The 14,103-nt window shown below is 38.3% G+C and overlaps 1 protein-coding gene across 1 annotated transcript in view; it reads right to left on the bottom strand.

Annotated features, from left to right (window-relative positions):
• Positions 1–129: 129 nt before the first annotated feature.
• Positions 130–14,103, bottom strand: part of IQGAP2 (IQ motif containing GTPase activating protein 2) — a gene marked incomplete in the record, with an annotated part of 4,327,392 nt that continues 4,313,418 nt past the window's right edge. Inside the window, 1 exon segment of the mRNA XM_044063965.1 lies at positions 130–1,137. Coding sequence (XP_043919900.1) covers positions 1,024–1,137 — 114 coding nt within the window.

Genomic DNA, 14,103 nt, shown 5'->3' with positions numbered 1-14,103 from the left:
CAATTTTCATAAATATGTTGCGGTGTACTCCATTCTGAAAGTTGTCTGTAGGAGACATGGATCCTACAACTATAGAAACCTTTGCACTACAGCAATACCTTTCAATGTATGAAATGAAGATGATCTCAAAATTACAGATGTACTCAGAAATATTTATTTTAACATATAATTTTAAGTAGACTGATAAAAACATTACAATATTCTGAACTGCAGTAAAATAGCACAAAAAGAATCCTATACAATAAGACAAACAGTACTGTACTTAAGTATACATTTTAAAGGCACTGATTCAAGTAGTCCAGTACTGTTGATTGTTAGCTGGCTCAACCCCTTGCAAATCTGGCTAAGTACAAGGATGTCTTGGCCATGAGGCAGTAGTGCATTCGCTCTGATCAAAATAAAATTATACAAAGTATTCTTGTATGTTAACATAAATTGTTAAATTATTTGGAATGATAGTTAAGACAGGTATGAAACATTTTTGCTTGTGAATGATTATTTTTACAGTTGATAATTATGCAGAGAATTTATAACATTAAGTAAAACACGTATGACATGAACTTTCAAACCAAATACAAAATGCAAATACAGTAATTTCGTTTCCACGAACTGTTCATATTCATCACTCCTTCACACAGACTCATTAAGTAGGTTTCAAAATAGCCCTTTTAATTCATGACCTGCTTCTGACAATTTTTGTTAAATGTTAAGCTGAAATAAATTATGTAAATCAAAATACACAAGATTCTCAAATGTTTTAATTAAAAAGTAGAAATACTACATTAACCTCTACAAACGGCAATGTTTTATAACCTCTGAAATTCCAGTATCAAACATTTAATACCATTAAGGCACAATAGTTCATTTTTCTGAATTGTTAGGTTTACTTTGGCCCAATTACTTAAAACTGATTTATTAATATAAATCTTTAACAAAATACATTTAGATAATATTAATTTTAAATAACAAACAAATAAAACGTCATGGGCTTCTGATGCACAGGTTTCACATCGTTTGGTTGCTTCACTTCCCATAAAATTTCTTGTTAAGTAGGAAGATCAAGAGGTTCACATTTACTTTGGCCTTGTCGAACATTTTCATAACAGCCACACCCTCATATTGCAGTTGCAGGAGGTCCTAAAAGAATAGAATCAACAAATGATTTTGGGTGCTTCTAGCTCACCTTCTGCTAAATGTGCACACCACTGACATTATTACAGAGACTATGACTTCACATACAAGAAATCCAATACTATATGAAGTATATCATTGAAAGGATACTTTACAGCTGCCATTTCTTTTTCTTTTTTTTTTGTCCTACTGCTTCTGTAATATGTTATTTTTAACAAGTCTATAAGTTCAGCTTTCTGATATTTTAGATAATGAAAGAAATCACTGAAAAAGTTTACAGTCTTCTGTATTACTGTTCAGAGACATCAAAACTTTCAGGGCTTGCAGTGATCCTACCTACTTGCAGAGTATGGTGTTCTGCGTGTATGTGCACACAAATCATACATTTATGGCAAACATGAATGGGTTTCACAAATTGTTTTTTGGGGTATGGAGAGGAGAATTGTACCCTCCTGCTCTTTCCCTACTTGTTTCATAACAGTTCCTTCTTCTGCATCAGCTCATGGGCTATGGGTAAGCAAACAGAATTTCAGGACAGGTCGTCAGTCTTCTAGCAACAACCAAAAACATGTTTTGCACATTCTCTGTTCCTCTTTCTTAAGTAAAGCCAAGCCATTTAATTTGCAGAGTTCTCTTTTTAGTCCATGCCATTCTCAAGTAACTACTAAAGTCGGCACCTCCTATACAGGGTTGCCACCTTTCAGTGAGGCTAAAACTGGACCAAGACCACACTCCTTGCATCACACATAACCCCACCAATTTCTGCCCCCTCTACTGTCCATGTTCCACCCATTTTTGGGCTGTCTTCATGACATCAGCTAATTGGGAACGCCCTCTTATTCCATTCCTGATGCCTGCTTTCTGGCGATTATGCTTTTCTGTAAAAAAGCATAGTAAAGCCGCAGATTTAATAAACTCCAATAGTATGTTTCTTTTCTGAAACAGAATACCAGAGTTTGTACAGTGTTTTCTGGACTACCGGACAACTGCTCTGATTTATGGATAGTCCAGAAAAAATATGGGCAGGTGACAACCCTTCTCCTCTATAGGACATCATTTGATGCGGGGCAGGCACTTTTTGAAGCAAGCACAGGAAGCAGCCACACTCGATGCAATAGACTCAGACAGATATATTTTTCAATGGGTAGATCACCTCATAATGGCTAAAAACAATGCAGATAATCCATATGGAGAGGGATTTAGTGAGCATGTAATGATTCTGCAGTGAGTGACACCATACAATCACTGCATTGTATGCAAAAACAGAAGTTATGTACTTACCATACTGCCAGATCCTTTCATCTTGGTCTGTCCAATATGACTGATGTGTTATTAGGCTGCTTGGTGAATCTGAACTGACCTTGCTAGTGCTGCAGCCTCAAACTCCATTAAGATTCTTCCCTCCCATAATCCCCCAGCATAGCAACTCTCCTCAAATCATGTTTGCTGCCTTATGTCAGAGAACTAATAATTTGAAGCAGAACATGAGATATTGGAGAACAGTTACAAGGAAGGTCTTTCAGGTCCTCAGGAAATAATTTGAAAAGGGGCTGGAGGGAGAGATGCTGTATTAGATGAGCAGGGATGAAATGATCCAGCCTTATGACAAGCACATAACTTTTGTAGCCCATTCATTCAATCTGCATGATCAAACTGATGGATCAGAATCCCAAACTACCTGACAACATGTTGGCATCATGACAGGATATCCTTAAGTATTGCAGCTTCAAAGCAAGCCCTGGATCTAGATATTGTATCCAGCTTATATTGTTTATAGCAAAAAGTGTGCTATGTAGATCAGGTTGCTTCAGCACAAATTTCACCTCCAGAAAAATTTTTGGAAAAGGCAGTAGAGACATATCTGACAATGACTTGCTGCTGGATATATAGACAAAATAAAGCAGTTAGCTAACCACCTGAACAGGGAGACTTTAGAAACTTTTCTTCCTAGTTTGTTATGAGTAAATTGTATGAATAGTTGATTATCTCTTTCTGAATGATTTTGTTCTGTGAAGATAGAATCTCAATTACCTGTGTACTTCCAGAATACGAAGGATATACTTTGCCCTTGCTGGAATGATTTGGAAAGCAAACAAAATTTAAATTACTTTCCAAACCAGCCTTGGGAATGAAGGAATTGTTAGTCTGGATGGATACTCTGTCTTTATGAAAGATCAGGTATGGAAGGCAAAGCGTAGAGTTCCAAAGCTCTTCTTGCAGGAGTAACTATCACCAAGAACAGGGTTTTCCAGGATAGGAATGTTAGCTCCACGAAGAAGCTGGCTCAAAGCAATATTTTGTTATGACTTACAGCCTTGCACAATTTATTAGAAGCAATGGAATGAGTCAATGGCATTATGAACGTTGCATATGGATGCTTCTTGAATTTTTGATAGAAGTGTAATCAGAACTTGGAATAGAAGCAGAAAAAAGGTCAGTGCTTTGATCAACTGCCCAAATAAAATGTTTCTGTTTGTTCTGGTATACTCTTGTGAGTAGATTCTTTCTGAGATGCAGAAAATATGTGAATGACATTTTAAGATAATGAAAGGTACTTGGCCATTAAGGGAAGTGGAGAAACAAAGTGGTCAATTTCACGTTTAACACGTCCAGGTGAGGCTGTCCAGATGAATGACAGAAAATCCAGACACAGCTCTAGAAGCCATGGGCACTTTGTCAGGTAAAGCCTTAAACAAGGAAAATCAAATTTGCTGTGGCCAGCATGGAGCAATGAAGATCACAAAGGTTTTGCATGCTGCAGCTTTCTGTAAGAATTTGATCATCAAGGGAAGAGATGGAAAGACATAGGGTAGTCTACTAGGCCACTGCCCAACTACAGCTTCTCTTAGGGAATGTACCTCTGGAGAAAAAAAAACAGGGCCCAGGGAGGCTATGGCTATGTTAGCTCTGGCAAAAAAAAAATGAGAGAATTGTTTTCCAGTCATTCAATTGATGTTAAAGTAACTTACAGCGGAAATAAACTTCTGGAAATCAAGTATTCAATTGTGCTGTCATTTTGGCTGGATTCCCTGCTTACTACAGAGCATCTGGAGCCTATATCAGTCACAAAACTGCTGGAACTCAACATCCTAACCAAACAAGCTTCAAAGTACCTACATCAGGAAATGGAAGATTCTGGAACAATCAAGAATAGACCCAAAAGGAAGAGATGTAACAGAAGTAGGAAAAGAGGATGCAAAGCTGGAATTGCTGACAGAATGAAAACAAACCCACACAGGCCTGCACTTTCCTCAATTCTGTTAGCAAATGTATTTTCATTAGACAACAAGATGGACTCAGGCTAGAGCTCACCACCACAAACAAGGTAAGAAATTCCTGTCCATTTAATCTTTACAGAGAGTTGGTTAAATAACAGCATTAATGACAGTGCTGTAAGCCTTGATAGTTTCACTTTGTTCAGAGCTGATAGAAACCTAGCTCTATGTGGAAAAGCTAAGGGAGGCAGAGTGTGCATTTTTGTGAATGATAGCTGGTGCAAAATCTAACATTGTGAATGAACATTGCTCTGTAAATGTGGAATTTCTGATACTGAAATGCGGACCTTTTTATGTGCCCAGAGAACTAAATAATGTCTATGTAGCAGCTGTACATATGCCACCGAGTGCCAACATCACTGAAGCAATGAATATACTACATAATACTATATGTGAGTTGCAATGCAAGAATTCTGACTGCGCATTTATGATAGCTGGTGACTTTAACAAAGCAAATCTCATGGAGGTGCAACCCAATTACTACCACATTGTGGATTTTCCTGGGTACATATCACGTTGTCGAATTGTTAAAAGTTTGAACGTCACATGGTCGAAACCATATATTCGAACTTTTAACAGTTTTAACAGTTTGAACGTTTCAACGGAGATCTCTGTACAGTGCGGAATGGGAAGATTTCCCTTTCCTGCACTGTAGTGCAATCTCGGAGTTGGTATCTTTAAATAGCGGAGGGTGTGGGGGGCACAGGGGGGGGGGTTGACCCCTGCCTAAAACAGTCAGGTAGCTTTTTGTGTTGTTTATTTTTTATTTATTTATTTTTTACATTTTTGAATTGTTAAAAGTTCAATCATATGGGTACAACCATAAGACATTCGAATTTTAAACAATTCAAAAACGTAACATGAACCCGATTTTCCCACAAGAGGAGCAAATACTCTGGACAAGGCTTACATTAACATGAAAGGGGCATAAAGAGCTGTACAACAACCAAACCTGGGTGGCTCTGATCACATCTCCATAAAACTAATACCAGTTTACAAAACTCTCTTGATCAGAGATATGTCCACTGCAAAACCAATTAGGGTCTGGAATGAAGATGCCATGGAAAGCCTCAGGGACTGCTTTGATACCACAAACTGGGATGTCTTTGGGGAGGCAGCCATGGTGAATAATCTGGAGAACATATAGTGAGACATCTATGGCTTATATATCCAAATGTGTGGAGGCTGTAACGAACATCAAAAATGGAGCCAATCAAAAACCATTGCCAAACAGCAAGGTGTATGAGTTGCTGGGGGCAAGAAACACTGCTTTCAGGGCAAAGGATAAGAAAGATCTAAGTGTGGCAAGGTCTAATCTAAAAAAGGGTATCAAGGAGGCCAAGAGGGAGTATGGAAAGTGGATAAAAGAATGCTTCAAGGATATAAAAGACTCCAGAAGGCTGTGCATGGTATTCAACAGCTAACTGACTACAAGACAAAATCAGCTCAGTACAATGATAGCACAGAATTTCTGGATAATCTAAACACATTTTATGGTAGGTTTGAAGAGAAAAACAACCTGAAGCTGTAAAGCTTCTCAATGACCAAAAGGAGACGGTACTCAATTTCAGTGCTGTGGATGTAAGGAGCCAACTGAGGAAAGTGAACCCTAGGAAGGCTGCTGGCCCTGATAACATTCTGAGGATAGTATTGAAAGGTTGTGCAGACCAACTTAGTATAGTCCTGATGGATATCTTCAACACCTCGCTTGTCCATGAAAAAGTACCAGCATGCTTCAAAGTTACCACATAATCCCTCTGCCCAAAAAAGCCAAAACCATCTGCCTAAATGATTACAGGCCAGTGGCCCTAACATCAAATGTAATGAAATGCTTTGAAAGGCTGGTTAAAAGGTATTTGACTACAGTACTACCCCAATACTTTGACCCACTACAGTTTGCCTACCGGGCAAACAGATCAACTGCCGATGCCATTTCGATGGCACTTCCCCTCACATTGGAGCATCTTGAACAGAACAACTATGCCAGACTGTTGTTCATAGATTTCAGCTCTACATTCAATACAGCGATTCCAATGCAACTTATAGAAAAGCTAATCAACCTTGGCATAAATAAAGGGCTGTGCAACTAGATCTTAGATTTCATAACTGGAAGACCACAAAGGAACTGTATTGATAACACTTCAGGGAATATTACAATCAATGCCATGGTTGTGTGCCGAGTCCTCTACTGTTCACAATTATTACTCATAACTGCTCTGAGAAAGCTAGCAACAAACACATCATGAAATTCGCAGATGACACCAAGTGGTGGGACTCATAAGTGGTGATAAAGAGAGTGGGTATAGGAATGAGGTCAACTTCCTGACTGAATGATGCAATAACAATTTGGACCTGAACGTCACTAAAACAAAATAAATTATTATTGACTTAAGAAAGAGCTCTGCCATGCACCTGCCCCTTGAGAGCAATGGTGAAGAAGTGGATAGAGTCCAAACTATGAAGTTTCTGAGGGGTACATATATCAGAGGATTTTTCTTGGAGCACAAACACAAGCCAGCTAATTAAAAAAGCCCACCAGTGACTACACTTCCTAAGAATGCTGAGAAAAGCAAAGCTCTTTATGAATGCTCAAAATACCTTCTACAGAGGAGCCACTGAGAGTATTAGCACTAGCAACTGCACTGTATGGTTTGGTAATAGCACAAAGCCTGAAAGGAAGAAGCTGCAAAGAATAATAAGAACAGCAGAAAAGATCGTGGGCAGTAGTCTTCCTACCTTACAGCAGCTCTTTGAAATGAGATGTAAAAAGAGGTCTCACAAAATACTGAGTGACACTTCTCATCCAGTGTCACTAAGCTTGCATCTGGAAAAAGGTTACAGAGTATCCACTGCAAGACCTCCAGATTCATGAACAGTTTTTATCCAACTGCAATAAGATTCATTAATACAGACATAAATCTGGATGTATCAAAACTATAACAGATTGTTACCCAGTCATTCTTTTTTTTCCCCATACAGTAATTCTATTTATTGCATACTAAAATTAATATATTCTCATTCAAGTGCAATTCCAATCATTTCCTTATATGCAATATCACCCAATCTCACCTCTGTGTATAGTGTACTTTTCTTTTCATGTGTTAATCTAGTAGTCAGCGATGTCCAGTGTATATAAATAGTGTACAGGCATGTGCATCAGCTACCTAGACATTTGCTTTTTTACTACAGTTACTGTTTATTCTTTAATACCTATTCATGTCTGTCTTTTTGTGTTTGTCTTTTCCTGTAAAAGAGCTGACACTCGAAATTTCGTTTAGGTAACACTTGCATTTCCTAAATGACAAAGTTTCTTTGAATCTTTGGAGAGATCAGGGTGAAACAGCTGCTGCATTTGGTGTTGGCTGTGGACACAGATAGATCACGGCAAAGATGGCCTCAGCAGATGAACATCTGACAAGCTACTATAGGACTAAGACACCATTTTGGATGTGTCAAGATGGAGCTACTAAGCCCGTCTATGTGTGTTGCTATCAGAAAGTGATATAATGCAACTGCCATTGCCAAACCCAGTGGCCTCTCAGAAAAGGGAACAGGATCTGGTTCCACCTTGCTTGTTCAAATACTACACCACAGACATGTTTGTCTGTTTGAATGATCATCCCTCCTGAGGGTAGAAGATCCTGAAATTTCTGCAGTGCTAACAGGCCCACTCATATTCTCCAGGATACTGAAGTGAAGATTAGCCTCATTCTATTTCAATTTCCTTGGACCACTCCCCCCTGAAATGCCATCCTGACACCAAGGAAGGTGTCCATGGGGACTGTCACTCCAGGAGGAGGGGGAATAATGAAACATCTCCTTGCATGAATCACAACCACCACTTCAAATAAGCCTAACACAGCTGAGTGATGATGACTGGGATGGACTGGTGATCTGACATTTGAGATTACTGGAATCTGAGCAGTCATGGTAGGAGGAACATGTGAAAATGTGCAAAAAGGTACCACATATATTCTGGAAGCCATCAGTCCAAGGACCTCAAGTACCAGTGTTGCTGGCAGAGATGAATGATTCAGAAGAGCCTGGATAGAAACTGTAAGTGACTCTGTTTTTCCAATAAACAGAATAATTTGGGTTGGTTGAAGATTTGATTTTTTTTTTGTAATTTACGGAAATAGCCAAGGACAGGCACAGTTGTAGCATGTACTATCTGGCTTCGATGACTGGTTCTCTGGTCATAGTAGTGAGGAAAAAAAATCACCCAAATATGGGAATGTCCAGATCCCTCGGAGTCTTAGATAGGCTGCAACTACAGCTACACACTTAGTAAACATCTGACAGGCCATGGTGAGACCAAAGGATAAGGCTCTGAACTGAAAGTGATTGGCTCCTAGCTAGAAGTGTAGAAATCTCATAGATGTCTTTATCTTGATGTGAAGGTAGGCATACTGGAGATCTGCTGAGCACATGCAATTGATTGCTTTCAGTCAGGATGAAATCACGTGCACGACAGACCACTCTGAAGGGAGTTTTTCAATGAGAATGTTTAGGCTGCTGAGATCTAGGATGGGTCTGAGGTCCTTGCACTTTGGATCTTAAAAGAATCTTGATTAAATGCTTGACACTCTCTCATCTGGTGGGACCTCCTGAATGTTTATTTGACATTTGATTATTGCGAAAGTCTGAATGGGTGAGAAGCCAATTTTTCAGTGGAGGCCCTGGGAGAAAAGCTCCAATACAGAGAAAAAAGAAACACACACACATCTTTTACAAAACTTGATGACAAAAGAAAGACCAAATTGCAAATAAGCCCAGAAAGAAAAAGGCACATGCAAGCATTTCATACAAGGGAAGATAAACATGAAGGTGTGAACATATCTAACATACTTAAAGTTTTTTACATAAAAGATTCAAAATCATATATTTATTATTTATTTATGTAACATTAGTTTACCAGGATAGTCCAAGCTGGACAGCTACTGTCCGTTTTCAGCGGAGTCCTTGGGAGAAAAGCTCCAAACAGTTACAGAATAAAGAGTAATACATGGTAGCAATTAAAGGCTACAGAGTTTAAATAACAGCTGGTTAAGAAACATGCTGTACAAAGGCTAACAATTAAAAAAAATACAAGTACAAATATATGATATAGCACTTTCGTAGAGTAAGTATAGGTACAATATATGTACATGGAATTTTCACAGTAAGAACATATTTACAATATATATAATGAGCATAGGTACAGCACAGTATCAGTGTTCACCAGAAGCATCAGGAAATAACATCCTACAGTAGGATGAGACTACACATATATATACAAGCAATAGACTTACATAGGTAATTCAGCAAAACACAGTACATAGGATAATTTTACAGGAGGCATGGATAGGTGAGACAGGAACAAAAAAGGCTTGACTAGGTACAGAAATCATCACTAGATTAGGGTAAGTAGAGAAGGATGGGTCTATTTCAGAAGCTCGAACTTTCAAAAGTTCGAGTCTCATATGGTTGACATCATATTAGCAAACTTTTGAAAGGTCAAACATTTCAAGGGAAATCGTCGTAATATTTCCCTTTACTTCACTGTAGTGCGATCTCGGAATTGGTACAGGTGAGTTGTTTTTGTTTATTTTTTTATTATATGCTCGATGTTTTAATACTTCACTCATATGGTTTTGATCATATGAGCGGCGAAGTTTTAAAACTCTGAGCATATAATATAGACCCGAGAAAGACTGTTACAAGGAAAGATGAAAGGGTGAAAGTATGGGAGGGTGTGGATGAATTAGGAGAGAGATAAGATAAGTAGATGGTAGTTGGTGTTTAGGTCAGCAGTGGTGGTGCTGCAGTAGCGTTGTCACCTCATAGTAAGACGTTGTCCCATTCGATTCTCAACTAGAGCGTCTGCTGTGTGGAGGCATACGTGAATGGGGCATGCCTTCGTTGAAGGTTGTGCGTCAGTGCTGGTAACCCTGTACGTAAAAATCCACTACCAATCATTAGCGGACCGGAGTTCCGCTGTGGCGATCCCTAACCGGGAAAAGCCGAAAGACACAAACAAATATAGGGGGAACATAGGATGGAGGAAAGGCGTCAGCTGGGTTTGGAACAGGGGCAGATACAAGACCTAAGTAGGAAGTCTTTCAGTTTAAACTTGAATTTCTTAAAGTTATAAGTAGCTCTAATATCGAAGGGTAGTGCATTCCATAGTTTGGTCACTGAGTAGCAGTATAGACATTGTCTGTCACTCTTATTTGGTTTGTATAAAGTTAGAAGCTGTTTGTCTTTAGAACAGATCGCCCATATAGGAGTATAGATTTCTAGTATTGATTTTAAGGCGGGACAGGCTTCAGGGTTATAGACAATTTTATGGGCAGTTATAAGTTGGGTGTAGTTAAGATATTGGAGGAATTCTATCTAGTTAGGGTGAGAAAAAGCTGAACAGTGGTGCGTAAAATGTGACATGCCTGTTGCAAATTTGGTAATTTTGCTATAGCAGGATTCAAGTTTATTTTTAGTGTAGCCTGAAGGTTGATTAAAATGGGACTACCATATATTAGCGAGGGTAGCAGGTAGGTTGTGGATAAAGCTGTTTTGGTAGCTGTGTCCATGAAATTTTTATGCCAGTACAGTATCCCTAATTTGAGATGAGTTTTTTGACAGTATTATGTATATGAAGGTCAAAGGTAAGTTTGTTGTCTATTGCTACTCCTAGTAATTTGGTATATGGGACTAAAAATATTTTAAAGTCAGTTGAACTTGGCCTTGGTGTAAAAAGGAGGAGTTTGGTTTTGTTGGGGTTAGTTGCCACCTCACAGCAAGAGGGCTGGGGTGCCTTCTGTGCGGAGTCTGCATGTCCTCCTTGTGGTCACGTGGGTTTCCTCCGGGTGCTCCAGTTTCCTCCCACATCCCAAAGACATGCTGTAGGTGGATTGGACAGTCTAAATTGGCCCTAGGTGTGAGTGTGTGCCTTCTGTGGGAGGTTGGGCGCCGAGCTGGCAACTCGACACTGTAAAACTCCACTGCTCATCATGAGCGGACAGGTGATCCACTGTGGCGACCCTTAACCGGGAAAAGCCGAAAGAAGAAGAGGAAAGTTTTGTTGGGGTTAACTAATAGTTGTACATTATTGAGCCAGGGCTCAATGGAGGAGAAGGCAGTTTGTGTTATTTGTCTGAGATGTACTTTGTTGTTAGAAGAGGAGATGGGAGTTGAGTCTTCGGCATACTGGATTACGGAACTCTGACAGGAGGCAGTATGGAGATGGTTTATGAAGGTGTTAAAGAGGAGTGGTCCAAGGATGGATCCTTGTGGGACACCCATTTTGTTGCTTATATATTGAGAGAGAGAGACAGCGGCGTTTTTTGCCTGCTTTTTGGAGCTTTATGGAAGTCACACAATTATAAATGTACCTGTGGGTGTCTTTTGTTTATGATATTCATTTCTGGAAGTAATACAGTGTGTATGTTCTGATTTTGGACTACACACTTTTTGGCCTAAGTGAGGTAAAATTCTGTAGCGTGGTTTGGGCCTTATATTTATCTACATTGTGTTTACTTTACTATGATTGGTACCATCATCAGCAAGGAGCAATAGGTTTTGGAACTGGTTTCAATTCATGGTTTGCAGTATGAGCCAATTACAACTCCAAAAAATTTTTCTAACTGTGGGACAGCTTCCAACGCAAATGACCATTTACTACGGAACATTTTTCTTTTTCTTTTTGAACCAAAACAGTCAGTGTGCATAGTTTGTCAACTTGATTGAATGGATGCCTTTTGGACTATCAATCTATCTTGAGAGAGGGCTTGGTATTTTCATCTTGGTATTTGACTGTTTTATCCATTTAATATTTGTGTAATTTATGTTTATATTTCATTATTATCTTTTTTATTATGCCATATAGAAGTTGATATGAATATTTTTCATCCCTTGGACTGGGTTGAACATTTTGGGAGACTTTACTTTTGAATGTTCTCCATCAATCCTTCTGTGTGTATTCCATTTTGGGCTCCTATTATTATAATTAGCTAAATTTCCTTTTGGAGCTGTTGTTATAATCTGACTATTGATAACCTCATGTATATTATTATTAGACGTTGCAGTTTATATATTGGTACATCATGACATTTATTGATGTATGATAGATATGCACATATCTGGATGTTAGTCAAACATATTGCTCTGCTTAGATTTTTTTATATTAGGTGAATTACCTATTTATCTGGGGTATGATTATAATATAACCCTGGTTGATAGACAATGAACAAGTTGGATCTTACTTCAATACTAGGCTGATTGATTTCGGGCTTCAACATTTTTTGTACCATTATATGATTTGAATAGTCAAGGTACATATGTGAGTATATAGTTCTTTAGGCGGCTGCTTGACACCGATACTCATTACTGGTCTGGTGGGCTATTCATATGTCCTGAAACATCACGTGTAATATTCACCATTATAATAGTGGCCATAATAAGCAAATGTGGATACATTTTTTGTGGCTGAATATTGATTTTATTATTTACATTGATTTACTATATAGCTATTGCCTTATAACTGGTAGAGACGTAGGTTGACTGGATTATACAGACATATTGGTGATTTTTCGGTGTTAGCCATATGTTAGTTCTTTAACATACTACTCAAGGGTTACTGAGCTACGTCATTTCCTTCAAGCTGTTAGTCAATACTTAAATTGATTGAGACATATGTCGATCTGTTCATCACAAATTGGACATTCGGGTGGTGTACTCAAGGACTACTATTGGTTTTACAACACATTAAGGTGTTCATAATTCTTGATGGTTTGTTTTGAATAGTTTGAGTACAGTGCCTGGCAGTATCCTATCTATACTGTATTTCTCATTCTTGACCTAGATTAATAGTTTCTTAATAGGTACAGAAAGTGTTCCAGCTCTACATATGTTTGACTTTTTATATACAGTTTTACCTTTTATATTTAGTTTCACTTTCTATATACAGTTCTACTTCTAGTAGATATTGGATACTAGGGTTTATTTATATTTGGAGGTTATCAATACATTGTATTAGTATTATTGTTTACCATACAAAGATGGATTTGAACACATTATTTTAAGGTCTTTCAGCTGATAGGGATAATTTGACCGTAATTGGGATTCAACTAGAAGGGGATGTTAACGATAAGTTGCATCAGGATTCTCCTGAATCTATATGCAGTAGTAAATTCCAAACACTGACTAAGGGTATGAAAATGTCAAGAACTAACGTGTGGCATTTGAAACTGTTCAAAGCATACAAGAAGAAAAATATAACACCTGGGGGAATGGGGGTTCGCACTCTGCCCTTGGTAGGTCAGTTGGATGACCAATTATCTCAGTTTTGGGCAACTGCCCAACACAAAGCATCCATGTTATTTGTTGATACATTGATCACATATTATGAAAGAATCCTAGATTCTAATATAGTTGAGGTTACTAAACTTTGTGAGGAAGTTAAACTATATGAAGGTCAAAGTTTTTTTTAACATCCAATTGCGAAACTTAGCTAAGGAGCTATCGAATTTGGAGTCACAATTAGTCAAACGTGAAACACACAAATTCCAAAGGGACATTGAGGATTACGCCAAAGGTAGACCATTTGGCCAAAGCAAAAATGTTAGATTTCAAGCAGTCACGAACACATATAGTAATAAAAAGAAAAGACCAAGGTCCATACTTAGAATTAGGACATCCAATACAGTATCTACTTCAGGTG

This window comes from Protopterus annectens, chromosome 2.part2 (genome assembly GCF_019279795.1).
Source record: "Protopterus annectens isolate FY-2018-M chromosome 2.part2, PAN1.0, whole genome shotgun sequence".
Lineage (NCBI taxonomy): Eukaryota > Metazoa > Chordata > Ceratodontiformes > Protopteridae > Protopterus > Protopterus annectens.
Note: the sequence above shows the minus strand (reverse complement) of the source record. Positions and strands in the feature narration are given on the sequence as shown.